The 15,436-nt window shown below is 52.4% G+C and overlaps 1 protein-coding gene across 4 annotated transcripts in view; it reads right to left on the reverse strand.

The window, feature by feature from the left end:
• SAMD4A (sterile alpha motif domain containing 4A) overlaps positions 1 to 8,456 on the reverse strand; it is a 100,461-nt gene extending 92,005 nt beyond the window's left edge. For all 4 annotated transcript variants that reach the window (XM_038136855.1, XM_038136853.1, XM_038136854.1 and 1 more), the window contains exons 1-2: positions 8,296 to 8,456; positions 7,431 to 8,029 (exon numbers count right to left, since the gene is read on the reverse strand). In XM_038136855.1, the coding sequence (XP_037992783.1) occupies positions 7,431 to 7,626 (196 nt within the window). In that variant the 5' untranslated portion in view covers positions 7,627 to 8,029; positions 8,296 to 8,456. The remainder of the gene's footprint in view (positions 1 to 7,430; positions 8,030 to 8,295) is intronic.
• Positions 8,457 to 15,436: the final 6,980 nt, after the last annotated feature.

Raw genomic sequence — 15,436 nt, forward strand, 5'->3', positions numbered from 1 at the left:
CCTCTGCCCACAAAACCCCTTCCAAAGAACAGCCAGCAACACCACCTCCACCAGAGAACCCCAGCCTTGTTCAGATGAGATCCTGCCCTTCCACTTCACGCATCTGCTGCGGAAGAGGAAGCTGGGAATGGATCCTGCTCGCTCCAACCTCGACTTTATTTGTAATGACTGGGCCAAGATGGAAAGCCACTGCCTTGGCTGTTTGCCACTGCCCAACTCGCACCCAGCGACGACCTCCGCACATCTCTGGGTCTCTTCGTGGGACCAGAGCGCTGGAAAGATAAACACACCATTTTTGAAGGGAAAAGGGATGAACGTGCAAGCCTGGGGATCCCTTGCATCAGACCTGCAGCCTCTTTTAGATCCCTCAGCAGCTCTTGCGTAACCAGGAGTTGGTAAAATAGTGATGGTCTTGTTTGTTTGGTGACAATAGGAAACACAAAGGGCACGTGCACACTCGGAGGCAGATTTGCACAAACACACAGCTCACGTGAGGGCTCATCCCACCACCCTCGGGGCAGACAAAAAGGGCTTCAAACACAATGACCTGTGCTTTGTGTGGGCTCCTGCACTCAGCTGGCACCCTGCAAGGAGTGAGGAGGAAACTGGGACTATCAGGTGGCAGCCCCACAGCACAGCACTGCAGTACAGCAGCTTCTCCCCTCTCTCATGAGCCCAACCCCAGGCTGGGGGGCACTGGCAGTGCCAGGGGTGCCCTTTCCCCCAGCAGTCATCTGTGGTAACACCAGACACGAGCTCGACGCTGGAGCGCTAAAGCACTGACGGATGCATCCCAAAATAAAGCTGGAGTTCACACTAATTACTATTTCAGTTACACTGACTGCAAACAGAACTCCCAGCTCCGTGAGAAGTGGCTTTCACGGGCCACAAATGAAACCAAGGTGGTCTTTTTTTGATGGAGCATGAGAAAAAGAAAGGGCAAAGCTTGAGAAATTGCAGGGAAATGGGAATTTCCACCGTGACCCACAACCTTCAACTGCTTCAGGGGAACTCTGTGGGAAAATTCAGCTGACTGGAGCATTAACTGCTTTAAAATCAACTGGCCTAATTGCAAATACATAATTGGTGAAATGGGCATGCAGCTTTGCTCAGATTTTGAGGTCTAACACGCCAAAGGATGCAACTGTGCAGAGGATCATCCACCAGCAACAGTGAGCTCCGAGCAGAGCGCTTTCCCCACTCATCCATTTAATCTCGTTTGCAGATAAGTGTATTCACAAACTAGATTATTTTAATTGATGGCTCTACAGCTGGTTCCTATTCAGCTCTTGATCTAAAGCTGTCCTCGACCTCTCAGATCAATCTATATCCTGATAGTGACGCTCTGTGTGCTTCCTCTCCTTCACCAACATCCTCCCTGCACCCACTCTGGGAGGAGAGAAAGAACTCCAGCTCTGCTGCTTTTCCAAGCACAAATACAAGATATGTGCACAGAAGGAATCGAGGAACAAGCTGGTCCAGGCAGAGAATTCCAGTTCAGGTCTGTGATGATGCAGGAAATGCTTCCCTGCCTCTTCCACATGCACTGCAACAGTGGGATTTTCCCCAACTGAAATCCATGAGGAAATTAACCCTGGCATCAGGGCCCTCACTGAACCGCCTGAGAAAATGATTAAAAGGACACTGAAAGTATGGAAAGGTCTCTGGGAAAAAGCAGCCCACCCATGAGCAACCCTCTTGCACCACACCATGCTCCAGGCAGCAAAGCAGGCTGTTACCATTAGTTAACTTTTTCCTTCCCATTTCAAGCATTACTGCCTAAAAATTACCACCCTGGCAAGCTCTGCCACCCCCCATCCAGAAGACCTGGCCCTCATTAGCTCTGCCAAGGGAGGAGACTTTGTCATTCATGCTGGCAAAATTCTGGGAGCAGGCACAGGAGTGTCTCCTTACTCCTCCTACTGCAAGGGACACACGTCAGGAACTGCAAGGGAGGGAGTTTTTAAGCAAATAGGAGAAAACACAGAAGAGCAAAGTGCAAGTCCAGAAGAGTCTCCTGTAGGTCTCAGCACTGGGGTGAGGGGGGACAGCAAAGGGGAACCTTTGTAATGCCACACCACAGACCTTCCTCCAGCCTGCAGTGCTTCCCACAGCCACTCTGGAAAGCATCCCTAAAAATAAAAATAGCTTTGAATCACAAGAGAACACTGGGTGTGTAGCCTGGCTCAAAGCCCCTGGCTAACACCACTCTGTACTTCTGTACCCCTACCCTTAGGATTTTCCAAAAATCCCAGCACTGACAGCTTCTAGCACTCAGGTTTGCAAACAAAACCTGGGAAAGATGTGTGGCAGCAGGTCAAGCACCAGCAGGCAGGCTAAAAGCAAATGTCTAAGAGCCCAGCAGATCTGAGGCTTGCCCAGGTCACCCAGAGAAGCTGGGGCTGTCCCATCCCTGGGAGTGCTCAAGGCCAGGCTGGATCGAACTCTGAGCAGCCTGGTCTGGGGGAAGCTGTCCCTGTCTGAGGGGTTTCAACAAGATGAGCTTCCAGGTCCCTTCCTACCCTTCTGTGATTCTGTGATCTCTCCGTTTAGGAATCCCAGCTCCTAATTTTTAATGAGCAGAGCCAGCAGGGCTGCTCACATCCCTCTCCAGGCAGAGACAAGTGTGTGGAATGACCACACAATGCCAATGTCCAGCCCTGCACTCAGAATTCCCCATCACACCCAGTAAGCACAGGCTGAGCTCCTCACCCCATCCTCCTCCTGAGCTCCTCCAGTCCCACTGTGTGACAGCCCAGCAATGCCCTCACACAGCCCAAGGACATTTAAACCAGAGCTCAGCATTGCAACGCAACTGTAAGCCAAGAAATTTTTTTTTTTAAATGGGAAACGCCTTCCAAGTGGGCAGTGAATGATTTGCCATCAGTGGGGGTCACTGGGGATGAACTACAAAATGTGCACAGCGCAGGGGCAGCAGCTCCCTGATGGGCTGGGAGACTGTCTGTGGTTGGGGTGGCAGCAACAGATGCCGGGCTGGAGCCACAGGGAGCTAAGGATATAAGCAGCAAGGTCTGCAGGAATATGTAATACCTTTTAATAGACCAGCTGGTACAGTTGGGAAAAAAAACCACAAGCACACAAGCCCTCCTTTGAGCTGGAGCACCTTCGTGCCTGGCCATTTTTTCCAGCTGCATCACTTGGTCTATTAAAAGACATCACAGCTCCCTGCAACCCTTGTCTCTTCCTCTGGCCAGTCCCTCCCAGGATGAGGAATCTAGGTCATCCTGATGCTCCCCTTGCGATACCTGACAGCCTGCTGAAAGGGAATAAAGATTCTGGTCCTAACATCTGGAGCAGTGAATGTCCAGTGCACAGGCCAGAGAAGGCCTGTTGTCCTTTAAGGCCAAGAGCTTAAAGCTGTCACTGCTTCCATCAGTGCACGTGGGTGTTTGGACACCTGGAGGACCTACAGGAGTTTTTGGGCAATTCTGTCAACCTTGCAGGGATGAGGAAGCCTGGTGGGGTGGGATGTGGGACTGCTTTGGGAACAAACCACAGAGGGATGCTGGAATAGATAAAAGCAGACTCTGCGCTCAATGCCCAAAGCCTCCTGACCATGTTTCATGGACACAGCCCCCACATCTCCTCACTGGGTCTGCAGCCCACAGAGCAGCCGTACCCAGCACCCCTGGGTGCCCAGGAGGAGCACAGGTCCCATTCCCACCCCACTCCTGCCTGACCTTTCCCGGTAGCTCAGAGGAGGTCACTGCATCCTGACGGCTCCGAGCAGCTGGGACTGAAGCTGCCCAGCAAGGCCGGGCTGGAAGGAAGGAAGGAAGTTATAGCAGGCTTTTAAATAGTGCTATGCAATACCTGAAACTTCTATTTCTGTGCACTGATAATATGGTTTCCATATTCTCCTCCTTCTCAGCAGACCAAGCCATTCACACTCAAATTGAATCAGCAACAACCCACACTCTTCACCAGTTTAAACCACTAAGGCTCAGTGAGGCCACTGTGGAAGACAGTCCCAAGCTGTACACTTCACCTAATGAAGAATCTATAGATGTCCTTCCATGTTTGCTTCCCACTCCTATTTTCCCTTTATAAGCAAGCAATGGATTGCAGGGGGTCCTGCAGCCCCCAGACACCAATGCAGCTTCCCGCAAGGCATCTGAGGCTGGCAACAAGGTTACATCCACCCCTCCAGGCTTAGGCAGGGAACCAGAGAACCAGGAGGATGCTCAGGGCTTCCTGAGGCTCCTACACAGCTGTACACAGCAGAGCCACGTGGGGTTTGCAGTGCTGATGAGGACAGCTTGGCTGCCACTATGAAAATACCCCCACACTTGGAAGAAACCACCACGACAGAACTCCTCCAAACTAAATATGCTTGCTTCTCTGTGGCAATTAACCAGTTAAAAATTTTTCTTCCTTGAGTTTTCCCATCACGTCTGCCATTCATCAGACCTCTCATCTTGAGTCTACCAGGCAAGAAACAGCCTGGACACCTTTGCTGAAATGGGTTTTCCTCCACGCCTGGGGCACACACCTGAAGGCTCTGAGCCCAGCACCACCAGCCAGAGAGGAGCTCTGAGCTCTGGGGTCCCTCTGGGACCACTCCTGATCTCTGCTGTTGATGATAATATTTCCAAGGATGGTGCCCATCCACCACGGACCACAGCAGGGCTGCCACCTCCTCCTAAGGACCATCACCTGGGAGCAACATTCCAGTTTTCCCACCTCCCATAGGGTTGGGACAAGCAACAGGCCCTGCACTCACAAAACAACTCAATTCTCACAAGGACCCAGTGTAAATCCAACACCTGCTCCAGGACATTAGCCCAGCACGTTACACCAAGCTGGTGATGCCCCTTCCCAGTGGATTTCACAGAAAGGGAACATCCCCTGCCTTACAGCCCCCACCAGGGACACCAATGTGACACCTACAAGCAGTGAGCCACTATTTCCAAGTCAGCAAACACCAGGAAAATGTACCAGGAGCCACCTCAGGCCCCAGCCTGGGAAGGAACCGAGCCCAGTTTAGTAATGCAAACACCAGGATTCAAAGAGTAACGAGCAATGCAAGGCTTGACGACGACGTTGCTGCTCAGGACTTGGTGTGATTCCACTGCCAGGGAAGTGACAAGTGCCAGACTGCCAAACAGGCGTGGAACAGGAGTGATTTAAGGAATACAGGTGGTTTTAGGAAAGCAGCACTAACACAGGAGACTAAAACCTATTTCCTAACTGAGCCTGGCTACAAATCTCAGCTGACCTTCCCCGCACTGCAACAGGATTGCCTGGAAAAGTGCACGTCTTGCTCTGCAGGATGCATGGATACATCCATCCCAAGGGAAAACCACACATTGGGGATGCTCAGTGAGGAAGAGGAACTCAACAGATCCAGGTTTTGGCATCGGAGCTACGAATGCCCTGGAGGAAGAGATCATTTTTGGAAGGCACGCCAGGGAGAGCTCAGGCAGCTCCACCAACGCAGCAAGGGCCAGGCAGGAGGCCGGGTGCCAAGCCCTGCATGCAGGAGAAATCCTTGTGCCAAGCAAGGTCAATGGGATTACAGGGGCAAGCAGGGATTGCTCGCACGAGTGGAGATGGGAAGGGCCCAACCCTGGTCTGCACCCAGGCTTACACTGAGAAAATGCCACCACACAGGCAGCCCTACGTGACTCTGTGCCCAGGAGCACTTCAGAGCCCTGCTTTCCTCCACAATTCGCCTTTCCCGATGGCAGGAGGCAAATCACCCCCCTCCAATTCCCTGGCTGAGAGAGGGGACACAGCTACTGCCAAACCCACAGCCGGAATGAAAAGCCGAGATGCTGATTAAAAAAAAAAAAAATTGAAAATATATTGCTCACAGCAACTCGCAGAGGGAATCACAGCAAAGCTGCGCTGAGGCTGGCACGGGAAGCTGCAGATTTATCCAGGAGCAGCCGAGTTTGGAGAATGTGTTCCCTCCCGGCCCCCCCCCCGGGGCCTCCCCACCCAAAGGGATGGATGAGGTTCATCCCTTCAGCTGTTTATAAAAGCAGCAGTGTTGCGCCCAGACGCACTCGGCAGCATTCCTGCCTCTCATTCCTGCGAGCTATATAAGGGAACGGCCAATTCCAGCCTGGCTCCCCCGTAGCCAGCCCCGATCCCTGAGCCGGAGCAGCTCCAGGCTCGCTTTCCTGCAGAAGGACTTAAACCCGTCCTCGGTGGAACACGGCGCTGCGCTGGACCTTGTCATCAAATGGCAGCACAGGCAGCTGCCAAATCCTGCCGGCTCGGTGCTCTAATAGGGAACAGCTGGAGAAGGACCCTGCATTCCTCCCGCCCCGTCCACACCGGGGGCTCCGTTCGGGATCCGGCCGCAAGATTTCCATCCATCACGGAACGCAGCCGCTCCCCGGCACGGCTCTGCCACGCACAGCCCAAAGCCCAAGGGCTTCCAGCCCCCCGAGATTTTGGTGCTTAGGAATGGGGGGGGATTGCTTTTTATGGGTTGCGGGATTTATTTTTTTTTTTGGTTTGGGATTTATTTTTTTTTTGGGGAGGTGTTGGAGAAACAGAACTGCGCAACTAAATGACACGTTGCCTTCCCCGCTGCCCCTCTGTGTTACAAAAACTCTACTTTAGGCAACTTGCATCCCTGTGTACATCCACACTTAGGCACACAGACATCTGTAACACACCCCCCCATAAATAAATACGGGAACACACGGCGCAATTCGCACGGCGCCTGTGCCATTCCCATCCTGCTCCAACTCCCATTTACTTTGGAGGAGTTGAGCAACTTGTAATGGCAAATAAATAAAAGGAAAATACACTTTCGGTAGCCACGCACATTTGCTGTCCTGCACCCTGCACGCTCAGTAACATGAAACAGTGCACTCGTATTTTCTCAGAGCTCTGCTGAAACACAAGGGGGTATTCAGAGCCGCAGGGAAAAAAATGCGTCCAAACAGGATCTGAATGATGAAATAGGAATTGCCACATTTAACAGGGAAAAAAAAAAAATAGGATAACCCAGTTGCCCAGACCTTTATACAATAACAGTTCGTCTGAGGTAGCGATGGGCTGCTCCTGCATGTTGCAGAGAGCGAAGCAAGCCACGTTGCCCAAAAGAAGCCTAGAAAATCCAGACTCTACGTGACCTGACTTACTTATTTCACAGGAAACTGCATGGAAGGAGGAAGGGGGGGCACGGGGGGGAAAGGAAAAAAAAAAAAAAAACACCAATCATTCATGCTACCGTAGTTACACCACGCCATGGAGTAGTTTGCTGTGAAAAACCGAACTGAAATAAGCTAAACCCCGTCTGGAAAATAAAACGCGAGCAGAGGAGCCGTTCCCGCAAGCGAGTCGGAGGAACCCGCCGGCTCCCAAACCGCACCCGCTTCTTGGGTGTATTTTTTTAAAATTTCGACAGCATTAGAGCACCGCCCGAGAAGGCAAACGCCAGCACTCACCGGGGTTGTTGGCCTCCCCTTCGAGGATGTGGAGCTCGGTGCAGTCTGCCAGGGAATGCTCGAGGCAGAGCTGGAGGAAGCGAGCCTGGGTCCGGCTGACGCGTTTGAGCAGGGAGAGCAGCGCAACAGTCTGCTCGCACTCGTTCCAGCCCTTGAACCACCCGGCCAGCACGCCAACCTGGTCTCGGAACATCATGGTGAGCCGGAGGGACAGCTCTGCGGGGAGAGAATAAATAACCGGGACAGCCTCCCTGCCCCGGCGCCGCTGCCGCCACCGTGCTCGGGTCAGGGGTATTAAAAATAAAAATAATAATAATAATAATGATGATGATGATGATTTAAAAAAAAAAAATTCTCCTTTGCGACGCGAAGGGCGGGTTTGGTTTCTGGACGCAGCTCTCGGCCTGGGCTGGGTTTTGCTCCCTCTCTTCTGGCTTCGGTGCAGCGCTGGATTCCTGGAGGGAGGGAGCGAGGGAGGGAAGGAGGGAGGTGGTGGGGCCGAAAAAAAAAAAAAAAAAAAAAGCCAAAAAAAGGAAAATCCCAGCGTCAGAGCTGCAGCCAGCGAGGGGAACGACCTCCTCCCGGCGGGGGCTTCACACCTGGAACAGAGAGAGAGGAGGGGGCGTCAGGGGGGCTGCGGGAGGACGAGGAGGATGGGGAGGAAGGCTCGCACTCAGCCCGCTGCCTTCCTCCCACTCCTCACCCAAGGCGCATTCCCCCCCCGTCACCGCGATCCCCCCACATCCAGCACCGCCATTTGGGATGGGGGGGAGCACCCGGCACAATCCCCCCCACTGCAGCACAGTTCCACCCCCCCCCCAAAAGTTCTCCCCCGCACTCACACTCCGTACGAAAACACACTCACCTGACTCATACCGGCCCCGGCGATCGGGGGAGGAGGGGGCGGCGCGGCGTTTTTAAGGTGGCCGTGCCATGTCCACGGGATGAAGGGGGGGGAAAATGAGGGAAGGAGGCGGGAAAAGGGAAAGAGGGAAAAGAGGGGAAGGGGAGGGGGGGGGCGCGCGCGCGCTCCGCGGCGCGAGACTGAGCCCGGCCGCGCGCCGGGCCCCCGCTCCCCCATGTCGCTCATTTGCATACGGGTGACGTCATCGGAGGGGTGGGCGGGGCCGAGGCGCGCGCCGGAGGGGGGAGCCCGAGGGGGACGCGCGTCCCCCGTGTGTCCCCTCTGTGTCCCCCCCCCCCCCCTCTCTGCCACTCCCCCCGGGAATTTTGGGCGCTCCTCCTGCACAGGGAATGCTGGAAAACACACTCCGGGTCCCCTCCCCGCGCCGCAGCCGGCCCGCGGAGCTCCCGCTGGAGGAAGCCACCCTCTAGTGGGCTGCGCGGTAATGGCAGGGGGGATGTTCTGGGGGGAAAAGCGCCGCTTCGGGCTCTGCTGAATGTGGCCTCGTCCCCTAATGGTAATTTTTAAAACTTTTGTTTTTTTCAGAGTTTTGCATCTTGGGTATACGTGTTAAATATACATGGATTTAACCCCGTCAAGCGCCAAGTGTGCAGGGACAGGATTTGTGTTTGGGTTATCATTTCCTGTGCAGATTTTATTTCCCTTTCCCATTTCTCATTTATTTCCTTTCTTTTTTTTCTTTTTTCTTTTTAAAATTTATTTCCATCCGATTTCAAGGGGTGAGTGATACAGGTATATACAAAAAAAGGAAACAGGGGAGAAAAAACCCTAAGCACAAGTGTTTGCAAGAAGGCATCAAATACTAAGCATAATCAAACATTTTATAAAGCAAAAATAAAGGTGTAAAGTGATTTTATGTGTGGGATTTTTATTTGTGGGAGTACCAGTCAGTTTTAAGCCATTTCTTCTTTTCTTGTCACTCCAGGCTGGTGTCCAAAGTGTCTCTCCAGCTCTCTCAGAGCCCCTTTAGGAATCCCCAAATATCTGATCCATGCTCAGGAACAAGTGACACTGGTACCTCTGCTGAGGGCAGTGGTGGAGTCCCCATCCCTGGAGGGATTTAAAAGCCATGTGGATGTGGCACTTGGGGACATGGGTCAGTGTTGGCCTTGGCAGTGCTGGGGGAATGGCTGGACTCGATGACCTTAGAGGGCTTTTCCAACCTTAGCAATTCCCTGATTCCATGATTCTACCTTTGCAGCATCTCCCAGTCCTCATCACTTTGAGGACAGGGAAGCTCAGAGTTGGGAGACATGCCCGGGTGTCAGGACATGGTCTGGGAGGGTGGCAGGATGAGATCATGGCAAAGGGGGGGCTGAACCCCTCCACCAGTGAGTCACAAAATCACAGATCTTAAAGCTCATTTCATTCCAGACCCCTGCCATGGGCAGGGACACCTTCCACTGTCCCAGACTGCTCCAAGCCCCAATGTCCAGCCTGGCCTTGGACACTTTCAGGGATTCAGAGGCAGCCACAGCTTCTCTGGGCAGCCTGTTGCAGGGCCTCCCCACCCTTCCTGGGAAGAATTCCTTTCCAATATCCCATCTGACCCTGCATTGTCTGTGGAACTCATTCCCCCTTGTCCTGTCTCTCCAGGCCCTTGTCCAAAGTCCCTCTTCAGCTCTCTTGGAGCTGCTTTAGAAATCCATCCCCTACAAGTGGCTGTGTGCTCCGGTGGGGCTGGAGAAAGGAAAACTCCATGTTTGTGCATCCTTTGGTTGCTTTTACACGTGTCTGAATCTTCCCCTTTTGAGGGGAGAATCGTAGTGGGCAACCAAAGGCCACCCAAAATCACCGGGAACAGAAGCAATTCACCTGGTCCCCTGTGCTGGAGCATCAATCCCACCGCAGGATGACGAGATGAGGATCACCAGGTAGACATCAAGTGCAAATGGTCCATCTCACCACACTTGGAGTTTGCTTTTAGCTCTCAGTCTGTCTGGTGACTAATTAAACAAACACGACTTCCCTGCCAACAAACCCCAGCCATCTGCCTCATCCTCCAGCTCCATCCCGGTAAATGCTCCACCAAGGAGCCCCTTTCCCCTCGCCTCAGTGCTGAGAGCCCTCCTGCTGTCGGGGCGTGCTCTGGGATGGCCGTGGAGCTTTGGGGACGCACCATCTGCCGCGCCGGGTGCGCGTCTGGCGCGGGAGCGCGGAGCGAGGCTCCCGCGGCACGAGGAGCTCCGGGTGGGAACGCTCACACCCCGCTAATTTAAGGGTTGCCAAGCTGGCTGTGCCAAGAACGCCTCCCGGGTTTTGCGTTTTGCATGTCTAAAGTGGGAATAGCAGTGATGGGAAGGATATTTAGGGCTGAAGCGGTAAATGCGTCCCGCTGTGAGGCTGGGAAGGGCGGTGGGAAATGGTGTCCCCCCACACCAGCAAGCTGTGGAGGGAAAGAGTAAAAGGACCAAAGGCATTGTTTCTATCCTGTGGTCCTGGAGACACCGAGACCATGCTTAGTAATGAATCCAAAATTAATCACCCACCATTTAGGACCCCACCGTTCCTGTTCCCCAGAGTGTCCCAAGGAGGCAGCTGTGGAGAGTGAGACCCTGACGTAACAGCGCACGCCTGATGTTTGGAGGTTTCTATGGTAATTCAAAAACAGATCTGTGACCCGTGGAAGAAATTCCTTGCTGCATTCCGTGCTCTGCAGGGCGGGTGCCCGTGCAGATCCGTGAGATGGAAGGATCCTCAAGCTGGCTGGGAGCAAATCTCCTTCCCTGATTGCAGTGGGGGCACTCACCAACACCCCCGTGGCCAACTCTCTTCCCTGCAGATGGAGAATCCAGAGTGCAGACCACGTGTCCTGGGAGCAAAGACACCCCATGCAGAACACAAGGCAGATTGAGTGGAGAAGCAGGGTAATTCTCTTTTATAAGGTAATTCCTGTGGGACCTTGGGGTCTTTGCAGATCCAGCTGGAGCGTTTCTGCAGGGCTGCCAGTGCCTGGGTAGGAAGCAGAGGCTGTTAGTGGGGCTGTGCATTGGCTGTGCTGGGGCAGAGAAGATGCTGGGGTGGGGTGGGTCACGGAATCACAGAATATCCTGAGCTGGAAAGGACCCACAGGGATCATCCAGTCCAACTGCTGGCCCTGCACAGACGCCCCAACAATCCCACCCTGTGCCTGAGGGCGTTGTCCAAATGCTCCTGGAGCTCTGGCAGCCTCGGGGCTGTGACCATTCCACGGGAAGCCTGTTAAGTGCCCCACCAGCCTCTGGGGGAAGAGCTTTTCCTGATATCCAACCTAAACCTGCCCTGACAGCTCCAGCCATTCCCTGTCAGTGCCACTGAGAGCAGAGATCAAAGCTGCACGCTCCATGAGGTCTCCCCTCAGCCTCCTCTTCTCCAGGGTCAGTACAGCAACATTTAGATTTGTGTTTACCATTTCAGAGGGAAAATAAGAGGCCTGTGGTAATATCAGCCAAGCAGGTGGTCTAAGCAAATTAGTGAATCCTGATGATTCCCGAGTTCAAAGGAAGCAGTTGCTCATCTCTGTGGAAGCTATCTGATAACATATTTAGCTGAAGAAAGGATGAGTGTATCCACCAGCACACAATGGCCCAGATTTCCTAGCTCATTAAACCCAAATATTAGTGAAAATACCATGGTAAGCAGGCTGAGATAATTAAACACAACATCACTTCCATTTGTTCCTAAACACAGTGTGGGAATTGGCCACTGGGATGGCAGCATTTCTCTTACCTTGGGTGGTGAAGTGGAGCTGTAAAATCCACACAGAAAAACACCCTTCGAAAAGCAAACTCACACCAAAAAGAAACAGAATAAAATTAAAAATAAACAATAAAAACCTGTGTGGGTCTGTTCCACACTGGATGAGGCAGACATTAAAAAATCACAGAATCCTTGAAGGATTTGGGTTGGTAGGGACCTTAAAGACCATCTTCCAGCCTTAACATGACCTTCCACATGGATCAGCTCTCAGTGTGGATGTACAACCACTGCTTCTTAAGCCCTGTTAGTAGAAAATGAAGTGTTGCACAGCCCAAATCCTGGTGAAAGCAGCACGGGCTGGCTCCTCTGATGCTGGAGGCAGTGATCAGTGGGTGATGGGGGATGAGGGCTGGTAGGAAAAGCACATTTAACCCTCTGGCTTGAGCTGCGACTGCAGATCTGAAAGGGAAAGAGGAGTGGCAGCATCTAGGTGCAAACACCTGGGGAAAGGAGCACTGGGAAATATTGATTAGCATGGAAAGCTGCTCACATTGCATTTGTTTAGCCATTGTCAAGGGGGTGCTGTGAGAAGATCCCCTGTCCTCTCTGAAATGCTGGGAGTGCACGGACATTGCCTCTCCAGCAGCGTCAGCTCTGCCCTGCACGCTTGATGAGCTGGCTCACAGGGACCCCAGGGACACAGAGCCAACAAAACAAATCAGCTTAACTAATGGTGCTCTAGAAACCACCCCTGGCAAATGTATCACAGGCTGCTCTCGTGCCTGGAGATGCCAACAGAGCCAGCGATGAAGAGGAGCTGAGGGAGAAGGGGATGCAAAAAGGGTTGTGAAGGATTTCCCGTAAGTTTCACTGGGCTCTGCCAGTTTCAAACAACCCCTTGAATATAAACATTGCAACATCTGATCAACAGCAAGTGAGTATTTGCAGAATGTGCCTTTGCAGGACTGAGATCTCTGTGCGTGTTGGCCTCCAGGGCAGCCTGGTTATCGGTGCTGGATTGCAGGCCACATGAGACATGTCCCATTCCATCCTTTCCAGCCATTGGCACGGGCATGGAGAACAGCTCCACTCACACCTGGCACGGGTCTGCACCCCTGAGTAGCTCTGGGCCCCTCTTCATGCACACCAACACCCCGAAATGCCTGCCAGACAATAACTCCCTGCATGGCTGCATCCCATAGCCAGCCTCATGTTTACCTACAACACTTGGATTTTTCCAACCATTTCCAGCCAGCACTGAGAGCAGCTTGTTATAGGACTTGGAGCTGACTGAGGCTGTGTTGCAAGCAGATGGCCCTGATGAAACAAGACACTGATCCCCAAGGAGGCACCGTGCAACGGAGCTGCTCGACTCCCCGGCTCCAGCAGCTCCCAGGCAGGCTTGGATATGTGCATTAGCACGCACCATCGAGGAAATTGCTTCCCTAACCACCCCTCTCAAGAAACTCTCTTTGGAAGCCTGGTCCCAGCTCCAGACACGTGTCAGCAGCACTGACACCATGGCAGTTTTCCTCGTTAGTTATTAAGAATGGAGCAGCTGATAAAATCAGGGTAATTTAAGAATATCGTTAAAAGGAGAGAGGAGGAGTTTCCAGGTTTGGGTGAGGGTTTAGATGTAGCCAGGATGCTGGGGTGGAGGAAAACCTCAATGCTCACACTTGGTGGAATGGAAGGGGATCCAAATGTGGGAGATGAACAGGGAGGAAAACAGCCCTCATTGATCCTCCTGCTCCTGCCTCCAAACAGCTTCAGAAAAATCCAGGGAAGTGCCTTCTAGGGCTGCATGGACTAACAAGCATGTGTGGGCACAGCTGGAATGGATGGAAATGGAGATGATCCACTGAGACCTCTGAGGGCTGTTCTGCATCTTACCCAAGCCCTCCTCATGACAGAGTGTTGAATGCTGTGAAATTTGATGGAGACTTTTTCATTAAGAAGTTGGTGCCGAAAGGGAAAACTGGAGCTGGCAGACTCATTCACACATTTTTGTGTCTCTGGGAAGACACTTAAGAGATTGAAAGACTGGGGAAGTTGTAGTCATTCTTTAATAGGAATTCACCAGCTCTTGGCAAATAGTCCTTTTTGGTCCTGTAGCAAAATGTAAAGGTAAGTTCCTTCAAGTGTCATTCAAGCTGTCTCAGTAGAGGAGGGTTTGGATGATATTGCAGCCACTCCAGCCAGGGTTTGGTACTGAGCACCCGGGAGGAGAAAGGCAGCAGCTGGGTCACCAACCTTGTCTCATGTATGGCAGCATCTGGTGAATGAAAATCACTGCTTTTCAAGCTGTGCTGTGCCGTAAATCAGTGCCCTGCTCTTACTTGGATCAATGGAATGTGCTGCCCCACAGGGCTCTGCTCACCCTGGCAAGCAGAGACAACGCCATGTCTGACTCCCTCAGGGCTCCTCACTTTCCATAATCATCCTCAGCCTTGCTGCCAGCAAGATCCCACCCCAGGCTCCCTCCAAGCTGGTGCTTTTTGAGCTGGCAGTCTTCCCCTGCAGGGAAAATCCTTGAAATGGAGGACCCTCAGGAACTGGAGTGAACAAACCAAATGAGGTGTCTGTGCTGCACATGAGCAGGGAAGACACAACATCTGTATTCACAGCTCTGCTGGCAGGAGACTGATGCCTGATAACCCCTGGTAGAGCTCTGTTCTGCCTCCAAACTCAACAGCATCTGCAGAGTTACAGGGAAAAAAAAAAGCAGAGGGTAACTATCAAAATAATTCACAAGTTAGCAATCCTCCCTTCCAGCCTGCTTGTCAAAGTATTGTTCACGAGGAGCTGATAGACACTGGAATAAACAGCATGTGGAGAGAGAGAAGTGATGCACTAGACCTCTCACCAGTCCCCTGACTGCAGCTACTACTGAGAAATCTGCCAGGAAATATTAGATGTGAAGTGGGTATGCAATGGGAGAGGAAAAATTATTAGGAACTGCCAAAAGCCCCCAGCTGATGAAGACAAAAAGCTGGAGGAAGCATTTAGAACCTAGAAAAGCTTTTTAAGTACAAATCTGGTGCTGATAAAAGGTCGCTGCAGACTGAGGACAGAATACACAGGTAGCAACTAATTGTCCTGATAATGATTGCTGGTCCCACAGATGCAGTTCTGGGATTCACTCAAATCTCAGGAGGATCCAGGCAGTGCAGGTGTTTTCTAAAGAATGGAAATCAGAGAATCCCAGAATGGTTTGGATTGGAAGAGACCTTAAAAATCAACTCATTCCAACTCCCTGCCATGGGCAGGGGCACCTTCCACGTGAGCAGGTTGCTCCAAGTTCCACCCAGTCTGGCCTTGAACACTTCCAGAGGTGTGACAGAAATGCAAATCCTCATGTCACAACTGTGACAAACATCCCGGTGTTGCCCCTTCCATGCCT

The sequence above is a fragment of the Motacilla alba genome, chromosome 5, assembly GCF_015832195.1.
Source record: "Motacilla alba alba isolate MOTALB_02 chromosome 5, Motacilla_alba_V1.0_pri, whole genome shotgun sequence".
NCBI lineage: Eukaryota > Metazoa > Chordata > Aves > Passeriformes > Motacillidae > Motacilla > Motacilla alba.